The sequence below is a fragment of the Dromaius novaehollandiae genome, chromosome 3 (assembly GCF_036370855.1).
Source record: "Dromaius novaehollandiae isolate bDroNov1 chromosome 3, bDroNov1.hap1, whole genome shotgun sequence".
NCBI classification, from domain to species: Eukaryota; Metazoa; Chordata; class Aves; order Casuariiformes; family Dromaiidae; genus Dromaius; species Dromaius novaehollandiae.
The window spans coordinates 64,295,103-64,314,344 of NC_088100.1; the positions used below are offsets into that span (position 1 = coordinate 64,295,103).

At 37.1% G+C, this 19,242-nt stretch overlaps 1 protein-coding gene across 3 annotated transcripts in view; it reads right to left on the bottom strand.

Annotated features, from left to right (window-relative positions):
* Positions 1-1,421: 1,421 nt before the first annotated feature.
* Positions 1,422-19,242, bottom strand: part of MAP3K5 (mitogen-activated protein kinase kinase kinase 5) — a 104,781-nt gene continuing 86,960 nt past the window's right edge. For all 3 annotated transcript variants that reach the window (XM_026121280.2, XM_026121295.2, XM_026121287.2), the window contains 12 exons: positions 18,407-18,564; positions 17,732-17,909; positions 16,944-16,964; positions 15,654-15,831; positions 15,389-15,557; positions 12,838-13,023; positions 9,620-9,725; positions 6,668-6,911; positions 5,626-5,738; positions 4,600-4,712; positions 3,634-3,710; positions 1,422-2,817 (listed from right to left, as the gene is read on the bottom strand). In XM_026121280.2, the coding sequence (XP_025977065.1) occupies positions 2,757-2,817; positions 3,634-3,710; positions 4,600-4,712; positions 5,626-5,738; positions 6,668-6,911; positions 9,620-9,725; positions 12,838-13,023; positions 15,389-15,557; positions 15,654-15,831; positions 16,944-16,964; positions 17,732-17,909; positions 18,407-18,564 (1,604 nt within the window). In that variant the 3' untranslated portion in view covers positions 1,422-2,756. The remainder of the gene's footprint in view (positions 2,818-3,633; positions 3,711-4,599; positions 4,713-5,625; positions 5,739-6,667; positions 6,912-9,619; positions 9,726-12,837; positions 13,024-15,388; positions 15,558-15,653; positions 15,832-16,943; positions 16,965-17,731; positions 17,910-18,406; positions 18,565-19,242) is intronic.

Consider the following 19,242-nt stretch of genomic DNA (forward strand, 5'->3'; position numbering starts at 1 on the left):
ATGAACAAACACTAATAAGTATTCTTCCCTGGAACAAGTAATTGCCTAAATATACTGAGTTATCCTATCGAGAAATAAGATATCGGGCACCTTTTGTAGTCCAAGCATGCTTCACCTTCAGACAGTACATCTGTAGTCATAATAATTGAGCACTGTTTCCAGATGAAGTGACCACTCGACAGTCATGCTCACAAACTGCACACACTTTCTTTTGTGATAAAACCAGGGAGGCTGTTGTAAAGGTGCTCCCTGTGCTATGCAGGGCCTGCCTTCATAGTCAGAATAGAAACACAAAGCTATGGTACTGCCTCCATAATGAAGGTTAGTATAGCATGCTCAGCTAAGAGCTGGAAGAGGCCTTAGGTACAGTCACTTACCCGTAGTCAGGTTGCAGATTATCCAAGACAGACATGCAAAGGCAGTTTGGGTCCTGAGATGTTATTAGCTGGAGATCTGTACAATGCAAGCATACTGGTACTGCTCCCAGGGCTTTGGAAGCCGTACAGATGCTTTTGTGCAGCACAGAGCCAGAACTTAAAACCCCTGGTCAAACCCATGTTGGCAACATGAAGAGCCACCTCAGATTTCTCTGCAATGCATTGCAAAACCAGGATTAACAGGAAGTGCAGTGAAGAGACAAATCTGTGTTCCCATCGAGCCAGCACAAGTTCAGCTGGGCTTATTTGCTCTGTCCTTGAAGGATCAGAGTTAGCGCCATATGCTCTGAGAGCAGATCCTCTGCCGTTGAGATTTGGGAGGCTTAGAGTGAGTGGATACTTGCAGACACAGAAACCAAGCTCAGCCTAGCCATGCATCTGACTTGATAGAGGCTCGCAGTGAGGAATACAGGGCTGACTGCTGAGCAGCTCTGCAGAAGCCAATTTGGCTCTGGTGAGGCCAGCAATGAACTGCATGCAGGTATTAACTCCTACCTGATGCCAGGCTGGCTCTTGTACAGACATAAAACAATTCCACAATCACCTTTCCTTATGTTACAGGTGGCTGGCATTACTGTGCAGCCCAGGTTATGGATAATAGAGAACTGAATGCATGCTTTCAAAGCATTGACACACAAATAAAGCAATGCAATTAAATTTTGTTCAACGGTGTAAAAGCGAGGTTTTCAAGCTGCAGTTAGTTGCTACTGATATAGTATCATATTTCGTACTGTTGAATCAAATTAGGGGAGTTTATTTTCCTAGGTTCACCTTTCTATGTAATAATTTTTAGTTGCTTTGGGTTTTGCATGTCATAAGCTCCACAACTGATTTTCCCAGTGCTTAAAATTACCTTGAAATGGTATTGTCTTCTCCTGTAATAGCAGTATGAATTGTTTAACAATAGCTATGTTTCTCCTGAAATGTAGTTAGATTCAACTCATTCCAAAAATGTATCTGTATCCAAACATCCATGGAACCATCTTCAGGGAGAAAAAAAAATGATTTATTTGTTCTTTGTTCAGCCTATTTTTTCTGTATACAATTTTGTTGTTTTTCAGTCAGCAAAAATTACTGCATACATGTTAGGACAACATCTGTTTAGAAAAAAATTATTTTCTTTGAAAGTATTTGTTAAACCTGCAAAATTCAGGGCATAAGCTGTTCACTGATTACCAAGGCTTATGAAGAAGCTTGTTTTTAAGTCAAGTCTTATTCACTGGAATTTTTTGCAGTCACCTCAGAAGAATCTGATGTTAGCCAGTGCTAGAATACTGGAGGGACACTCAGTGTGGATGGATAGGGAACATCCACTGTCCTTTTTCATGATGTATGAGAAAAGACATCTTGACTAAACAAAAGCAGAAGAAAACAACATGCCAAAATGACTATTCAGTGCGTGGAGGCTGGATATTCATTTCTCGAGTCTCTCCAGACAAGAATTATTTTTGGCCGCGGTCTATCAATATTGGAGTTAGACTGAACAGGAAAACAGAAAATATTCAATGCTATGATTATCTAACTAAAATCACAGTAACTTTAACACATGTCAGACAGGTCTCCTTGATACTCAGTATGATTTTTTCCTCTTTTTTATTCTAATATTTTCCAGTTCTACACCTTTATTATTTTAAAAGTCCAAAAATATAGGAAAAAGTAATTCTTAGGTTCTCTTTATTTTTAACTGTGTATGTCAGAGATAGCTTTAGAACAAGCTAACATTACTATGGTTCAGGTGTATGCAACTGGTACAGTTCAGTAGTACATAAACAGCTCTAAAACAAATGCACCATAGAACTTAAGTTACCAAAAATAAACAATATTAAACTAGGCAGTAGGTAAAAACAATTACTTTTAGGTCTTGCACGCTAAAAGAAAAATATCTAATCATGATTGAAATTATGAAGTTCTACAGATTACCAAGATATATTACAAAGAAAAATAGACTTGAGAAGTTGTCGTCACATTTTGGTTTTGCTCCAGTGATGCACAGTCACGTGAAATCTCACATCAGTTTTTCATGAAATTAACATCTGGTTACTTTAATAGGTCATGAGTTAATAAAGTCTTTTTTTGGAGGGGGGGGTCTTAATTTTTGAAAAACTTCCATATAAAAACATTTAAAGTAAAACAACATTGCAGGTTGTTGACATATTTCTCAGGGATTGTAGGAGTAAAAGCAGTCAGGAAGCTGCAGTGTTTTTAACATTGGTAAACAAATACTGGATTAAAGTGCAACAGTCCTTCTGACAGCACACCTGCTCTGTGCTGAAAGGAAATCTTTTCCTCTCTGCAGAGAAGCAAAGAAAGATTTCAGTGTCAGGCGTGTTTCTCGCGAAAGTCAGTGATGGCCTTCCAGAGTGTGCATAGCATCCCTCCTCTGTAAAGACAAATCATAAAGATGCTCAGCTACAAAGCTACTCTGAAAACATTCCAATTCAGGTGCACTCTCATTTCCTTGCTCTAGTTTTGATCAATTAAATTCTGCTCCTAAAACTCAGTGGGAGGGCCGATCAAAGGTGAAATACAACATGCGATACTCAAATAGAGAACAGAGTCCTTTTTGGATTATGGTACAGGGCAATCTTTCCACTCTTCAGATGCCTCTTTCTGGAACTCAAACTTCTGGTCCAAGTGACATGCATAATCCACAGTAGACTTCCATCGTTATAGTAATATCTATTATGAAAATCTTACCATCTGTCAACATTTTATTTTTTTTCTAAAAACTTAACTGTACACACAATGTTTGGCAACTTCTACTGTTTCTACTTGAACCAGGTCCTGCAGTGACAGAAACACTTGGTATGATTAGATACAGCCTAGTGTCAGTTGCAGTCCGTAAGTATTTCTGCAGTTTTCTGATGGTAATAAACTACAGAAGGTTATGTTATCTGCCTTTTTACATAAAAGCAAGTCTCTGGTGGGACATCCAGTGTCTCCAGGCACAAGGTAAAAGCTTTACTTTGAAAAATAAGCTTTTCTATTACAGGGAGGCAAAGGGCTTTTTTTTTGAATTTAAATATTATCAGTGTTTTATCAGGATTGCATCAGTATATAAAGAAATACTTAAAAGTGTTACTTATTTAAAATTAATACTGCACAATCCAGTAAGTAAATGCTCAGTATCTGTTATTTTCTGTTGTAACAGAGCACACTCCAGCTCCGCATAGTTCATATAAGTCTGAAGCATTACCTCAGTCTTAAACATTTCAGATCATCTCGTGTAACATAGCAGAGAACATCCATTAATGTATAGTCTTCAGCCAAGAACTACAAAAAAAAAGTTTAAGTGAATGTTTTGCTACAAATATAATCCAGTTTTCTAAGCTTTACGTACAGAGGTTTAAGTTTAGAATAAACCTAGAATTGAGCAAAAATGTGGTACCTATAACTCATTAATTTGCACTGTTTTTACAAAGACAGTGAAACTACTTAATTTTTCTGTAGTATACTTTACATTGGCATGTCATGCAATACTCCAGATTTGTACTACTTCTACAGCTACTCAAGACTTTTGTCAACTGGCATTTCTGTTATTCTCACCAATATCTCAGAATCAGAGACTTTGATGAATATAAATTAGGGCATAATTAATACCCCAGGTTACAATGATGAAAGAAATAAAAACAGTTAAGATCTATCTTTTCAAAAGGTACATCTAACTTTGATGTGCTTGAATTTCTAGGAACCTTTGATATGATCTGTAGGAGTGATAACTACACCCAGGTTTCACTAAGTCAGCTGAAATTCTGAGAAGCTCAGCACCTCTAAAATGATATCCTTGCTGCAGAGCAGACATCTACCTCAGGAACTTTCACTTAACACAGTTAGCTAAACATGAACATATACTCTGCATCCGAGTATAATCAACAGGAACCGCTGCAAAGTGCATGAAGATATTGAGGAATTATGAACTAAAGCAATATTCTCAATTTAACAGGACAATTTATTTTCTTATACCTAATCAAACACATGAATTCTTAACAATGCTACATTTCTATGAAGGTCTTCATATTCCTTCCTTTTTTGTATCTTCTGAACACAATTTCATCTCAAAATGTGATAAAAAGTAATTTAAAAACTTGGGGATCTTCCTGCATTGAGTCACAAAACAGTACTGCAACTGTGTCACAAAGCGAACAGAAAGCATCGTTCCTACCCTGTTTATAGTATCCTCATCAGCTCCCTGGACGCTCAGCCAGTTTATGAGATCAGGGTCTTCGGTCCCTGCACCAGTGGAATGACGATGACAGACAGACAATCCAGGAATATCTAGAACAAGTATTTTTGAGAAAAGGTTATGCCTTGCCAAAGCATCCTCTTGTCATTTTTGACCAGTGAAGCACTGAGCTTTCCCTCAAGCTTAGAACCTCAGTGTCCTCATAAAGATGTATGTCAATTCCCAGAGCTCACACACTGAATTACAGTCTATAGGCAGCTATACACCGATTGCTCTGCTTGGCTAGGGATACAGTTATTTTACCCAAAAGTAAAGTCTTCAACTTGAAGGCATTTGAAGTAGTATGAATATCTGATACAGATGCATTTTATGTCCTCTCCAGAGAACAGCTTCGCTAGTAAAAGGCACATCAGTATCACTGTAACTGTGTCTACACTAAGTTTCTTGCATTGATTTAACTAAATTGTTCAGTGTAAGGGATACACCTGTTGTGTAGGCAATGCCTTAGACTGAGGATCAGCTTTTAGAAAGCAACATTTCTCAGAAACACATCATACTGAAACACCAAACTGCATTAGTGCTTCCACCGTCTTCGTCACAGATACACATCAAACTCAGTAAAGCTGTATTTACATCTCCTGAATTAGATCCTCTTGAACTTTCAATGCAACCATTAGAATAGTCTGTAATTCAAAGGACACATACTTAATAATACTAGATCATCCCTTTTAGAAATAATATTTATTCTGTAGGATAAGAGCCTTGTACTCTTCAATATAATCACAGACAAAAAATATTTAAATCATCCCTTTCTTTGTACTGTGATTACTGAAACAAGGTAGGTAATTTATTTCCATAACATGCATTCTTACTTCAGAGCAGATCCTACTAGAAGCAGCACAGTAAAACATCTTTGTTGAGACTGGGTCAATAAAAGTAACAGAAGTTTAACTGCCACTGTCTTTTTTCTTGTGAAAGATGTCTTTGAAATCTCTCCTCACTTACGTATTGGCTGTGACCTAAGACGCAGGTTTTTGATCTCTTGATCTTTTTCTTCTATAGCTTGATGTAAGAGGACTTGAAATTCTCTCTCCTTTTGAACCAACTCTTCCAATAGCCTATGAAGTTATGGGAAGGAAGCACACATTTTCTTAATTAGCTTAGAGTTTCCAGGAAAGCAAAGATCTTACTAATAATGCTGTCATCTAGGGTTCACTGAACTTAAACTGGAGACCTTCACAACAGAGACAAGGACAGACTTGTGGGAAATCCACTGCCATAAATCAGATCCTGCAAAAGCTAAAATATTTGCTCTAAACAGACTATCTAATATATTTGAATGCAAAGAAAACAAAATTCTATAGAAAATAATTTTTGATAACAGATTCAGAGATTTGCCTCCTTTTTAAAGAAAGAAAAGAAACACTTTTTAGTTTCAAAGTGATGTATGTATATTCCTGAAAAATCCAAAATACAGATTTAGGGATTGTTTCTTCTTTTAAACGCACCTATTTCTCCATCTTTCTCTGATGAACAAAATGTCTCTAATAAAAACATAGTGCTTGTAAGCACTAATCCTGCTGTGCTGAATTCTGTGCACAAAACAAGTCTGATGCAGTTTACTTACGCAGTTTATGTGTAGCTGTCAACTAGCTTGGGTTTGTTCCCTAAAAATAACTACAGAAAGGAACAGCAAGTTCTGCCTTTATGGAAACAAAACACAACACTATTCCTCAGCCATACACAGCATATGAAGGAGAGAAAGAGCAGAAGCTTGGCAGCAAGTTCAACTTTTTCAGACCTTCCTTGAAAGGGCACCTGAAATCAAGACAGACTTTAACTTGTAGCACTATTGTTCCGAAATGAATAATAAAATTAATACAAGATACCTGGCACAATTGAATGCTGACCATCAGTTAAATGAAACACTTGCAGTACTATGGATTTTTGATACTGTCATTAGTATTCTAACATCTATATTTTAAGAGCAAAACAATACATATTGTCACAAATAGTCTAGGGTATCTTGACATCCATCCAGACTTACCTGTTTGTCTCTAATTTTAGCCTCCCCAGCTGGACACTCAGTGATCTATGAACAGCCTGGGAGTCATGGGATACCGTAGAGCTGAGCGTACTCACACCTGAGGTAGCTATTGCATCTTCCATGACAATGCAAGGCTGTTGGATAGTTTGATTCTGAGGCTGCTCATCTTGATCTTCTTCAACTTCTATATCATCTTGATCTGCTGTATCACTTTCAGATGCAAGACTAAAATGTGGCCTCAATTCTATTAGAAACATTAAAGCATAAGCAAAAGAAAAAATATTAAACAGAACATTAAAACGAGAGTAGACTTAAGTGAGTAATTACAGATAATCCTGGAGCTTTGGTTAAACCAGACCTGAAATTTCTGTAGCAAGAGAACAGAACATATTTTCCAGGAGTTTAAGACCACTCAGACAACTACAAGATACACCTTGATTATTATTCAGCCTACTGAATGTTGGAAGTGAAAATCTGGATGAAAAGGATTCCAGATTTGGCTAGCACCATTTGTCAAACTGTGCAGAAATCTTCCTGTTCACCCTACATAATACTGTACTGACCAAAGAGTACGGCATGATCAGAATTTGCAGTATGAATACTATCCATTGTCTAGTGTAATGATTGATTCAGAATTTGCTGAGTTCCATGGGAAGTCTACTGCTATTCTCTTATTTTTCATGACTGACCTCTGTTACGCACAGTATTTGAGGACAGAGCTACCTATTAATTAATACCATTTCTACAGCCTTGGATTTATATTACAGCTATCAAGCAATACATCTGTATGTCTTGTGAATGCTTGCAGCTGCACATGGGATTGAAAGCTTTAGAGATTTTTCAAAATAATCCCCAAATCTCTTTTCTGATACTAAGCTGAAGTACTCTACGTAGCAAAAGTACTTTCTTTTGCTTTATTTGATTCTCAGTGGTTTGTAAATTTTCCATGTGTCTGACCTGAATTGTTTTATTAGACAAATAACTGTTATTTTTCTTTTATCCAACTGTTCCTGTTGCTGCTATTCTGGCATACTTAGCGCTCTCTCACTATAAGAATATCGTATTTACCAAAAAATTGTATCCAAAGATATAGAGAGGAAATAACAAACAGGCCCCTTTCCCAAGAATTAAGGTAGCATACTTCCCTTTGACCTATCAAATAGAACTGCCTATTCTGTAAGGATGTATGTCCACAAAGCTGTGGAGACAAAGCTATATGCATACTGATTCCTGTTATTCTCTGTTTAAGCTACCTACCAGAATTTACCAGGTATGCAAAATATGTACACAAGGACTGTGATATTCCTACAAAATTCATTACCGTAGCAACATCTGTTTAATTCTAACCATTTAATAAAAAATCTCTCTTCCTTCCTTCCTTCAATTGTGACTGCTCACTGCTGAGCACTCCCTTTAGTCTCCTCACCAAAACATACTCTTTTCTGAATCAAACTTGTTTTCTGAAGGTTTTTTCCTTTCTGTTAAAGAACTGACAAGCACATGCCTCTTCTTTCCAACAGAGAGATTTGTTCCTTGATCCATTTCTTCTCTTCATTTCAATGTTATACCTGTTTCAAGGCTGAACATATCAAGATCAACAGAGCTGTGCTTATAGTCTAAATTAAGGAAAGCAGATTTATTGTATGGCAGTTGCCCAAATAGCACTATTACACTAGGCAAATGTCTGGACTTGATTTAAACTTCTGTATCACACTAATAGGAACAGAAGTTTGTTTTGTCAATGTAAGGCAATCACCAATAAGCATAACAATGCAGTATCTACCTCTTATCGTTCCTCAAACACCACACAGCTTTTAGAAATGTTAAACCCTTGATAATTAAACATTATCCGCGGGGGGGGGGGGGGGGGAGTGGAATCAGAAGAAGGGAATGAGAGGAAGTACTCAGAAACTGGGTAAGGCAATCAGGGAAAAGGCAGAAGATCAGGGTCTGAAAGCTCCTGGGGCAGAAGCTTTTGTTTAAGTTTGGCAGTGTGTAATTAACAAGAAGATGAGTTTATTAAGGTGCAATTCTACAGTATGCTAATATACAGTAATAAAGTACATGGCTATTAAAGATATTCAGCATTCTAATCAAAAGTTAGATTTTCCTTGTGACCTGCAAGTATCACAGAAAGCCTGTTTATGCCTTGCTGGTTGTGCTGGGGATGTGGAAAATACCAAGGACAACAGGAAGAACCATGCATTTTGCTGGAATTTTCAGATCCCCTGTTGATAATTTAAGTCTATACCCATTGCAGAAAACAGGAACCTAAGTATTTTGACTTTAGAGTTGGAGCAATAAAGCATATATTTGAAAATTTCACCATTAGTTCCAGTAGAGGGCAGGGGAAAAGGGATTTCATGAGATTAGAAGCTATGGAGCAGCAGAGAAACTAACTCTGGACCAATAGGTAGACCAATAACAGAATGGGTTACTGTTTCTTCTGTATGGAATCCTTCCCTCAGCTAAGCCAAATATTCTACTGCCACAAAGTTCAAAATAGAGTATTCAAACAGCATGCACTGCTGATTATTTTTTTTAGACAGCTTCTGACCAGGAGACTTTTGAGCACTCAGAAAAGCAAACCATTAATCTGTGCTTTGTAAAAACAGTCTCAAAAATCTATCTGTGCTGGGTAGGTTGGTTCTCCTTTGGATTTCAAGAGGCAGCATTGTGCTCTCAAAAAAATTAGGCCTCAGAGTTCGCCTTAGAGAGCAGTAGTTGGCTACTACATTGCAAAATTTTTTAAATTACACATCTTAGAAAGGTGCTTTCCAAAATAATTTGGACAATTCACTTAGAAATGTCTGAGCTGTGAAACAGCCAGTGAACAGGAAAAAGGTCATTGCTAGTTTCTGAATATTAAGTGAAGCACTGTAACTGCTGCTCTAAGGCACATTTAAAGGGATCAGGTAATAAATACTTGCTGAATATTAAGAAATGACTCACCTGGGACCAGAATAGTAATAGCAGTCTGCACAGCTTTTCTAATTATGCTGTCCAATGCAAACATCCAATGTGGCTTGATGTTGTGATTTCGGAGAACTTTGTTGACCTAGCAACAGAGAGTTCAGGTCAGATATTATATCCCTCAGAACTTTAAACTGTGATATACGATCAGCATTATGTAAAAGGTTTGAACTTACAGATGCTGTATCAAAACAGGTGATTCAAACTATTTCATGTTGTCATTAAATGAAGAAAATAATCACAACATTGCAATAAAATGGTTGAAGTTGGCAAGTCTTACAATATTTTGTATTTTTCATAAAGTACCAGTTCCTGTGTTAGGTGATTTTTGATGACTGTGATACAGAAGTTTATTTAACCTTCCTGCTCATGGATAGAAACTGAAAAATGTGAGCCTCAAGACACAAAGGACTATATTATGAAAGTCTCATAACTTAAGCTGATTAATCTCGTTATTTTTTTGGCATGGTTTCTGACTGCTTCGTCTGGGCAACACAGTTGTCCATTTTAAAGTACAATTGTAGGAAATATCAAAGAACTAATGTAATGCTCTTTTGATTCAGAAAATAGTTAATTAACACTAGTTTAAGTGGCCTGGGGACTTGTATTTATATTCTGTGCCATTTTCTCTTTCCTTCTACTTTTTGTTTATTTCCTACTATGAAATAGTTTCCTACACTGGGTTACTCCTAATCCCCTACAGGCCTATTTTCAAACTTTGTTTTCAGCCATGTTCCAAGGAGCCCCTATGGATGCTCTGTGCAACCTGCAGGAATGTCTGCCTTGGGGAAATGGTTTTCCAGCTCCCAAATGACAGGGATGGTGGTGGGATGATGGTGCTGAAACAAAACAGCTAGACACAGTAAATGGCAATAGCACATAACAGTCTTAATGCCGTTTTCCAGGTATGGAAGCAGCCAAAAGCAACAGAATCTGTAAGAGTAGAACTCAAAAAGTTGCAAGAATAGATGCATTTAGAAAGTTATAAAAACTACTTAAAGTGTTACAGAAAAAAAGAAGAATCATCATTAGCAACTACAGCTTACTAAAAAATGTGGCAAGAGGATACCCTTATATCTTCTGAAAAAAAAGTTTATTTTAACTCTCTCACATTGTTATAACCTCTCTGTAGGAAATAACTGCAGTCACACAGTTGATGTTTTCAGAAGATGTGTAAAAGATTAATAAGTGTTATTAATCATAAATATCATCATCATTGCCCCAAAGCAACACTGTTTGGAAAATATTTATGCAGACAGCTAAATCTCCATGATTGTGTTGCCAGCAGCCATGAGATGGCATTGGGCACTGTGTGGGAGAGGTGGCCGCAGCCCCAGGGAGCCTGCCCTGGCTCCCACTGCAGCAGAAGCGGCAGCTCCCTGAGCCCCTGGCTGCCCAGGCCCTGGGAGGCAGCTCAGCTCCTCTCTCCCTCACTTTTACCAACACACTGACATGGGCTTAGCCAAGTGGAGCCCACTGCAGTACTGAAGCAGCATGATGTAACTTTGTCAAGAGCGCACAAATCCGCAGTAATGTGATTTAGATTTTTAGACCACAACACAAAGCTACTTTTTTTTTTGATTGCTCTGATGAGGATATCCTGAATGTTAAGCCTCATTACCTGAGACTACATTATTAAGTCCTGAGAACAAGGGAACCACTTTCCCTCACTCTTAGCAATATCCCAGTCTCTGTGGTACCCAAGAGCTTGACACAGACCTGGATTTCAGTGTTGTATCTACTAGAGAAATCTCATGTATGTCAAACAATTAACACTGCACACATAGGAAGTTCTTCTTTGAACTTTCTGTGGATTATCTTAAACAATAGGGATATAGTAATGAAAGATTTATCAGTTAAAAATACAGCAGCTTATAGTGGTAAAGTTAACAAAAGACGGATAAAATATTTACTAAAAAGAGCATGAACTCAGACCATTACCATGAAACAAAAGATGCCCAGCAGGATCCCTTTCAGGAAACCCAGATATTTGTATCCCCCCCCCCCCCCCCCGCCTTCAGTTTTTTTCTTGACTTTGTATGTTTTTATTTCATAGGTCAAAACAGTAGTAATATCAGGTTAAATGGAGAACAGTTAAAAGGAAGTATACTCAAAGTGAAGACTCAAAGAGAAATCTCTCATCTGGGGGAACCTCTCCTTCACAGATTTATCTTAGACATGAGGTTTTTTTGGTAAACAGCATCTAATTCTCTGTCAGTGTAATCTGTGCAACAAACAGTATAAATGCTGTGCAGTCCTTCCTGAAAGCTCTTTTTACCTCTCAGAGTGCCCAAGGCTTAAGTGCTCACAAACCATCCACCTTGAATGCCTACTTGGATTGTCATTTCATTTTAATTATACGATGCCAGTCCAGACACAGCGATGCTCAGCACAGTTGTACCTTCCCATATCAATTATTCATCTTAAGCATCAAGTCTGATTGTTTGTTGGCTAACATTTAAATACAAACCTTAGGGTAAAAAAAATTTGTTTTTGGTAAACTAGCTATTTAAAGGTTATTCATGTGTGTGCTTGGTTGCTCACTGTAGGAAACTGTAAATTTTGCATTAATTACTAACAAAAATAACTGTTTCAATTTTGCACCTCATGTAAAACGAATATAACCTATTTTTAGTCTTATCCTGCTTATTGTAAACTGAAATGAAAATGCCTAGCTTGGCAGAATTCTACTGCTAGCCAAAAACACCAGAAGAGGAGTTCAATGCAATATCATAAGGTAGATAGACTATAATTTGGGGCATGAAGTGGTTTAATGTATTTGTTTATAAGGGAAGTCAAGTTCAAGAGTTTTGCATTTAAGTAGCATAATCCTTAAGCTCAATGTTGGTCTTATTTACCAGAAATCACTTCAAAATGAGATTTTTCTAAGGCTCTTCTGCTTTAGTACTATGGCATAATGTTTGCACAACTATGGTGAACCTTCTAGACCTTTATTCAGCAAAAACTCAACAGTTGTGTTCAGGGTCTGCATCCTGCCACAGGATCCCATAGCAACCAAACCAAATCATGGCTGTGGGCTGTTTTTTATTCTTAGAAACTCGGAGCCTTCAAACATTCTTGTTTCAGTAACTCTGAAAAGAAGTTAATGAAGTTCCATTTGTTTCTTCTGGCTTCTAACTTGGGTCCTTTTTGAGGTTTCACCACACAAAAAGTTCTTTGTGAAAATGACAACTTACAGCATCTTGAAAACCAAACAGCACCAGCTGCACTTGACTGATACCATGGCTGTCAAAGTCTAACTCCAGTTTCAGTTTTGAAAGAGTGGTTGCGATGATTTTACGATCAGTGGACCGTACAAATTCTCTGAGGCTGGAAACAAGCGTTGTGATATGTTCCCATTTTAGCTTGGGCTCTTCAGCTCCCTGTTAGAGGAAGAGAAAGGAAAGGAAATAGTTTTGATAGCTATCTTTTGAAATGTACCCAGGGACTTTAGCCAAAAACGTCATCTGGCAATACAGATTTCCAGAAAGTCTACTGCTACAGTTAAGGCAACGGTGCAGCTGAGGTCAGGTTACAGTATAGTAGCACAGAGCTCTACCACTGAGCTCTCTGCTCATACAAACTACTTGACTAATGAGTAGCTGACTTCGTTTTCTATTAGTTGCTGGAGTATATGTACAGATTATAGTCTGTATGTGTGACTGTACAGAAGGAAAAAGATGTGCCTAAATGTACTGTCCACTAAATACTACAAGCTACTCCTTTACTTGCCAAAAATATGTACTTTGCAGTGCCTCAGTTTCTTCCATGTGAGCATAAAGTATACAAAAATAACTACATCATTTCTGTGTTCCAGGTATAAATTCAACATGTGCGGAGAGACAACAACATGTCACAGTGGCATTTAAAAGAGGGGATTAAGTGAAGGTCATGCAAAATGCTCAGAAAGAGACTAATTCTTCCCTTCATGCTTAATTTCTCTTGATATGGGACTTTTACACTTACCTATTCCTCTTAGAGTAGGCCTGCAATCTCTCGCTCTTTTATAAATGTAATGCATACACAATAACCCATCACTCATCTACCTATTTTTAGAAGCTTTTGTGGTTTTGTGTCAGCTACAAAGATAGCAAAAAGCTCAGAAGCATTAATCAGAATTACCAGAGTAAGTAGCTAGGTAACAGTCAGAGGACTGTATTTACTCTTTAAAGTAAAGTTATGCCAACTGAATATAAATTTCAATTCCAAATCTAAAAATGAAGTCAGAAAGATAAAATCATTCTGACTGTTCAGCATACAACATTAGAAGCTTATTCTGAAGGAAATTAAGTGTTTATAGAGACTAAAGATACGTAACATTGATTTCCACAACAGAAGATGGTCCCTCTCTTGGGGCACCAAACCGCGTTTGGGAGTCAGAGCTCTGCGTCCTATTCAAGGGCTAATAGCCCCATGGCTGTATGCTTTGAACGCTGACTCTACAACCCTGTCCCTCTGCTCGTATTTTGGGCTGTTGCAGGCCCAACTGAGGAGAGGCAGTTAATCTGCCTGTCAGCCTTTGGTGGCCAGTCCAGGGTGCATCCTGGGTGGATGAAAGGTATTTCATACTCAGGGTGTATGAAATACCAAGAGCTCTCTCTACATCTTGTGATTGAGTTTCAGCCTCTCACAGTCACTTTGATTATTCCTTTCATACACATGCTAACAGATGTACCTGTTATAGCAACACTCTAGCAAAGCAAGGATCACGGGCATCTCTCTTGTTACCTTCTATTTTAAAACTTTCTAGTTACCAAGACAACTGTTTTTGTTTTTGTTTTCTCCAAGAGTTAGAAGCTTTTTTTATTGGCATGGAAGCAAATCCAACTACGTTAACTGTGGTACATGCATGAGAATCATACTGGTTTGCATCAGTCTGTCAAATCAGTACTATCTTTAGAAACTGATTTACCACATTTTATACAAACATCATGTGATACTCAGCCTTGAGAATGAAGTGAGTCAGTTAACTACTAAGAAATTACAAACATGAATAAAAAACATATCATCCATTTAGCGGTATAGTGATGACCTAATTTATTCAGTCATCCTGAACTGATAGATCACAATCATCCCCACAACAAAGTGCCAAAAGGTCATTCCACAGTTATTTCCTTGTTTGCTGCAGCTCCCTCGCTACTCTATCTTCCTTATCCTCCCTATGTGTTCCCAACCGCTGTGAGGAAGGTTCACTTCCCGATCCTCTCTTTCTGCTTTTATGGCTGTCGGTTGGAAGGCGTTGACGTACCAGTCAGTCCCATCTTCTGTATGCAACAACCTAACACAAGGCCAGAGCAGGCCAAAAAACCTAACCCTCTCTCCATCAAACCATCCATCTAGAACACAGAACGCCACAAGAAGGGCATGTAATCATCTCCTGGAGATGATCTGCTCTACATCAGTCATTTTGACACCCTCAGTTAGTCCCATTTGAAAATCACTGGCAAAAATACAGTATCATGAAGACATGTTTTTCCGTTGTTCAGCCATCACTAATATCCAGATATAGATATAGTATTTACAAACAACACGAGGTGTATGTACTACAGCATAAATATAATTTTAGTGCCTATTTTTAAGAGCCTCAATGAAACAACAAACCACTAAGATTTACATGGTGTATGCTTTCAAGTTCAATCAAAGCTTATTTTTTTGATTGCTTTACTATGTGTATTTAAAGGTTCAAAGTAATTGCAGACAAGTCTTCAAAATCTATAGAATTTGTGCTGCCTTCTGAAATTACTTTACCTGAGCCAAAGCTTCCATCAAGTTCTTCACCACCTTTTCTTCGTCCTCAGTTAATATCCTATGAAGGGTGGCCCTCCTTTCACTATCTTTCTTCAGCAAGAAAAACCCAGAATCTTTCTCTTCAGGTGAAGGAGGTGCACTGTGGTCTTCAAAATTCTCATCTGGGATGCTTAATGAAAGACAGTGAAAAGAAACATTACCAAAACAATCCCAATGCACACATTCCTAATCTACTGTGTAACATAAATGCCAGGTAGCTCTTTACCTCAGAAAAAGGGACCGGATTCCCTTCCCATCTTTTTCTCCACAGGATTTAGCTCTTGTTTTGAAAGAGAATGGATCAATTTTTAACTCCGTATCAGGTGAAACAGAGCCATATTCACTGCTGCTACTTGTATCTTCAACCAGAACAGGAACAGGTAAGGATATACTCCGAAGATACTCTATTCATACAGGAACATTCAGAAAATTAGAATTAAATAGCACTATTACAGTTCTGAAGTGAAAAGGTTATTCTTTCAGAGGAAAGAATGACTCCAGTCTCTTTTCTCATCATTACACACACACACAAAAATATTAACACAAACAAACAAATTCCTAGAACTTATTCTTCTGGAATAGAATACTTTCAGTCAGAATTTTATTGAAAAGTTTCATCAGATATGGAAGTACTGGGCTTTTTGCAAGCTTACTTGGCAAACTTCACCACTGGAGTGAACATGCATTCCGTATCATCAATATACACTCTCAGAAATAACACAGTATTTCTGCACAGGTAAGCCACCCAAGTCCCTTGCAAGAATTTAAATTTTAACTTAATAGCTAAATATAAATAAGTAGAAGCCCCATTAAGCCTCATTTACTGAAGTGTAAAAAATTAAGATAAAATAATTCAGAATATATATATTCTATCACAGATTACTTAGTTCAAGTTCAAATAATTCGTAGTCTTTGTTTAATAATAAACATGCATGTTAAGTCAGAATTTTTTTAATCAAGAACACACATACTAGTGCTGCAAGAAACTATTGATACACATTTCACACATGAACATTTCAAAATATGCTTTGATAGCAACTCAGCATGAAAATAACTGTTTATTTTTTTCTTTCTACCCTCCCGTGTTCATTTCCTGAAAGAGATGAGTGTTCTGTACCTAGGCCTGATGAGATATCCCAAATGCATTCTGCTTTTTTCAAACACAGAATTTAGTCTAATAAAAATATATATGTTATCTTTCTCTACAAACCTTGGCTCTATTGCTATAATGAAGAACAGCTCTTCAAATTTCCACTAAATTGCCCTATAACAACAATGTAGCTATTCAAACTTGTATTACCCACCTGCCTAGATAACCAAGCCATAGTCTGGTTTGATTACGAATAGTATTTTAAATATGTGCAAAGAATTAGAGCCTCTCAACAGACAAAGATCACTTATTTTCATAATTGTGTCTGCTTCTCTGTGCAATGTTTTGGTGTGGCAAATTACAGAATAAGTGATAACAACAGCGTCTATACAGTTATGTTTTGTAGAAAAATATGTTAAAACTCACCGTTTGAGCTAGCTGAAAGAACTGTGAGAGAAAAGCAAAAAGAAGTTAAACATGCTAAAATCAACAGAGAAGATACAAGTATAATCTAAAGGATAACTCTCTTCCCACTTTTACATACTGACTACCTGTACTCTGCTGTCTACAATCTCTCATTTTAAATAAATATAATGTAATGCAATGTAAAATGAATTTAGAAAAAAGAGGTCAAAATTCTCATCTAATTTTATTCTTTATCTGGTATTTTTTTCTTCTTTTAGGTGCTAAAAATTTGCTGAAGGCATTTTTCGTATGTATATATGCATACACATAAAAATGTCACTCCTACTCTCAAAACTCCTTAGCTATGTTCCATAATTTAGAATTTTGCAGAGGATTAGCAAGTGAAAGAAAAACAATGCAGCATGTGTACAGTTGCTATGGAATAAAGATTCTTCTGCTCATGTAGAAAACTCAACTGAGGTTTAACATCACATCCTAGCCTTACATAAAATGCACGCTGTGCACTCTCTCAAAGAAAACATACGCATATTTAAAAAATTTTGCAAAAAAACAGAGAAAGACTTTTAGAAACTGTATTAGAAATATATATTTGAATCACTTTGTGCCATTGTGATAACAGAATTCTTCTACTACAGTCTTTCTGCAGCAAGTTGCTGAAAAAGCTTATGACTGAACATTCAGTTGGAATGGGGATGTAACATTTTCATCCTAAAGACTAAATCGGCAGTTTCAGGAAACAATTTCATTAAGAAGAGAAAAATTCCAAAGTGCGTTCAGCAACACTATACCTGAGAGCTTTGATGGGGACTTTCTTTTTCTGCTTGAAACCTTCAAGAATTCATCTATAAGTAGCTCATGAGCAAAAGCTCGTTTATCAGGATCTGGTTCAAAGCAACGCAGTATGAAAGCCTTGGCTTCTGCAGACATGGATTCAGGAATCTCTGGGTGTATTTTAAACATTCCCACCTGAGACAAATGAAGGAAAAAACAATGGCCTGCACTGTTCTTTTCTCAAATATTAAACAGCATCAAAAAAGTCTTTAGATACTAAAGGTGATACTTTGTTACCATGTTTTGACATTATCTTTCAGTAGCTACTTTATTAAAATTTATTTAATCCAAAGAACAAAATTATTACAAACTAAAATTATTCAACTACACAAAAATCCACTTGCAAGAAGAGTCTCTCACAAAGCAGAAAACTGCTTCTTTTCTCAGCTATGTTTTTTTTTTCCTAAACACCCAGGCTGGTGAATAGCTGTTTTATTGCTCAATTACTCTCTTCAAAACTATACAACACTCCCACTCAGTTGAATCAGCTCATTCTTCTTAACATCCTCATTAACCAGGCATTTCCTTCATCTTCTTTTCCTGCAATCTCTAATTCTAGCTTTTCCAAAATAGTCATAAGATTTCCTGTGTTTACAAATAGTGGTCTGAGCTGTACAAGGAAGATGTCTGACCTTAAACATAGCTGCTTGTGGTTCTCCCAGTTCATAAAACGGGGGTTTCCCTGTAGCCATTTCAATAATTGTGCATCCCAAAGACCAGATGTCTGCAGCTTTCCCATAGCCACGTGGGCCTTTGTCTATGATTTCGGGTGCCATATACTGAAGGGTACCTGTTTAAAAAATACTCATCTATTTACTTAGACATAGGAATGATGCAAACAGGACAAGAGGAACAAAATCAGTGGTGAATGAGTAATATCAGGAGATTAAAAAACACTCTATTATTCAAAATTCAAATTCAAAAATATTCATAAATATTTGACATAAAACTCAAAATACTATTCAAAATTACTAATTATGATATTGGTGCTAAAAGTTGGTTGGTGCTAAAAGCATCTGATATCATCTACTGATCTGGTCCTGTCCCCTGCAAAGTCAATTACAACTATCAGAGGTTTCAATGAACTTTAGATCAGTTGTAATCTTCATTTACTGTATTACAAGATCAAGATTAAAACGAGGAAGACTATTCTGAATTGCATCCAAGGAGGAAGTAAATGAAAGAACCTGAAGGACCAGGTGATAGGAACATTTCTTCTGAAGTATGGGAATCATCTTGATACAGCATTCTGCATTTTGTTGCATTTAGAGAGCAGGAATTTAACAGAGGATGGAACTAAAATAACAGTTGCTTCTCATCTTGCATAATTATTTAATGTGGTGCCTCTGGGTGATTTAAAGTCCAAATCAAATTATCAAGAAGAATGAGGATCAAGTTAAGGATAGACTCTGTAGATGGCAGTTCTGGAGTTGAAGCCAGGATGCTGAAGCCAGTCATGGAAGAAAAA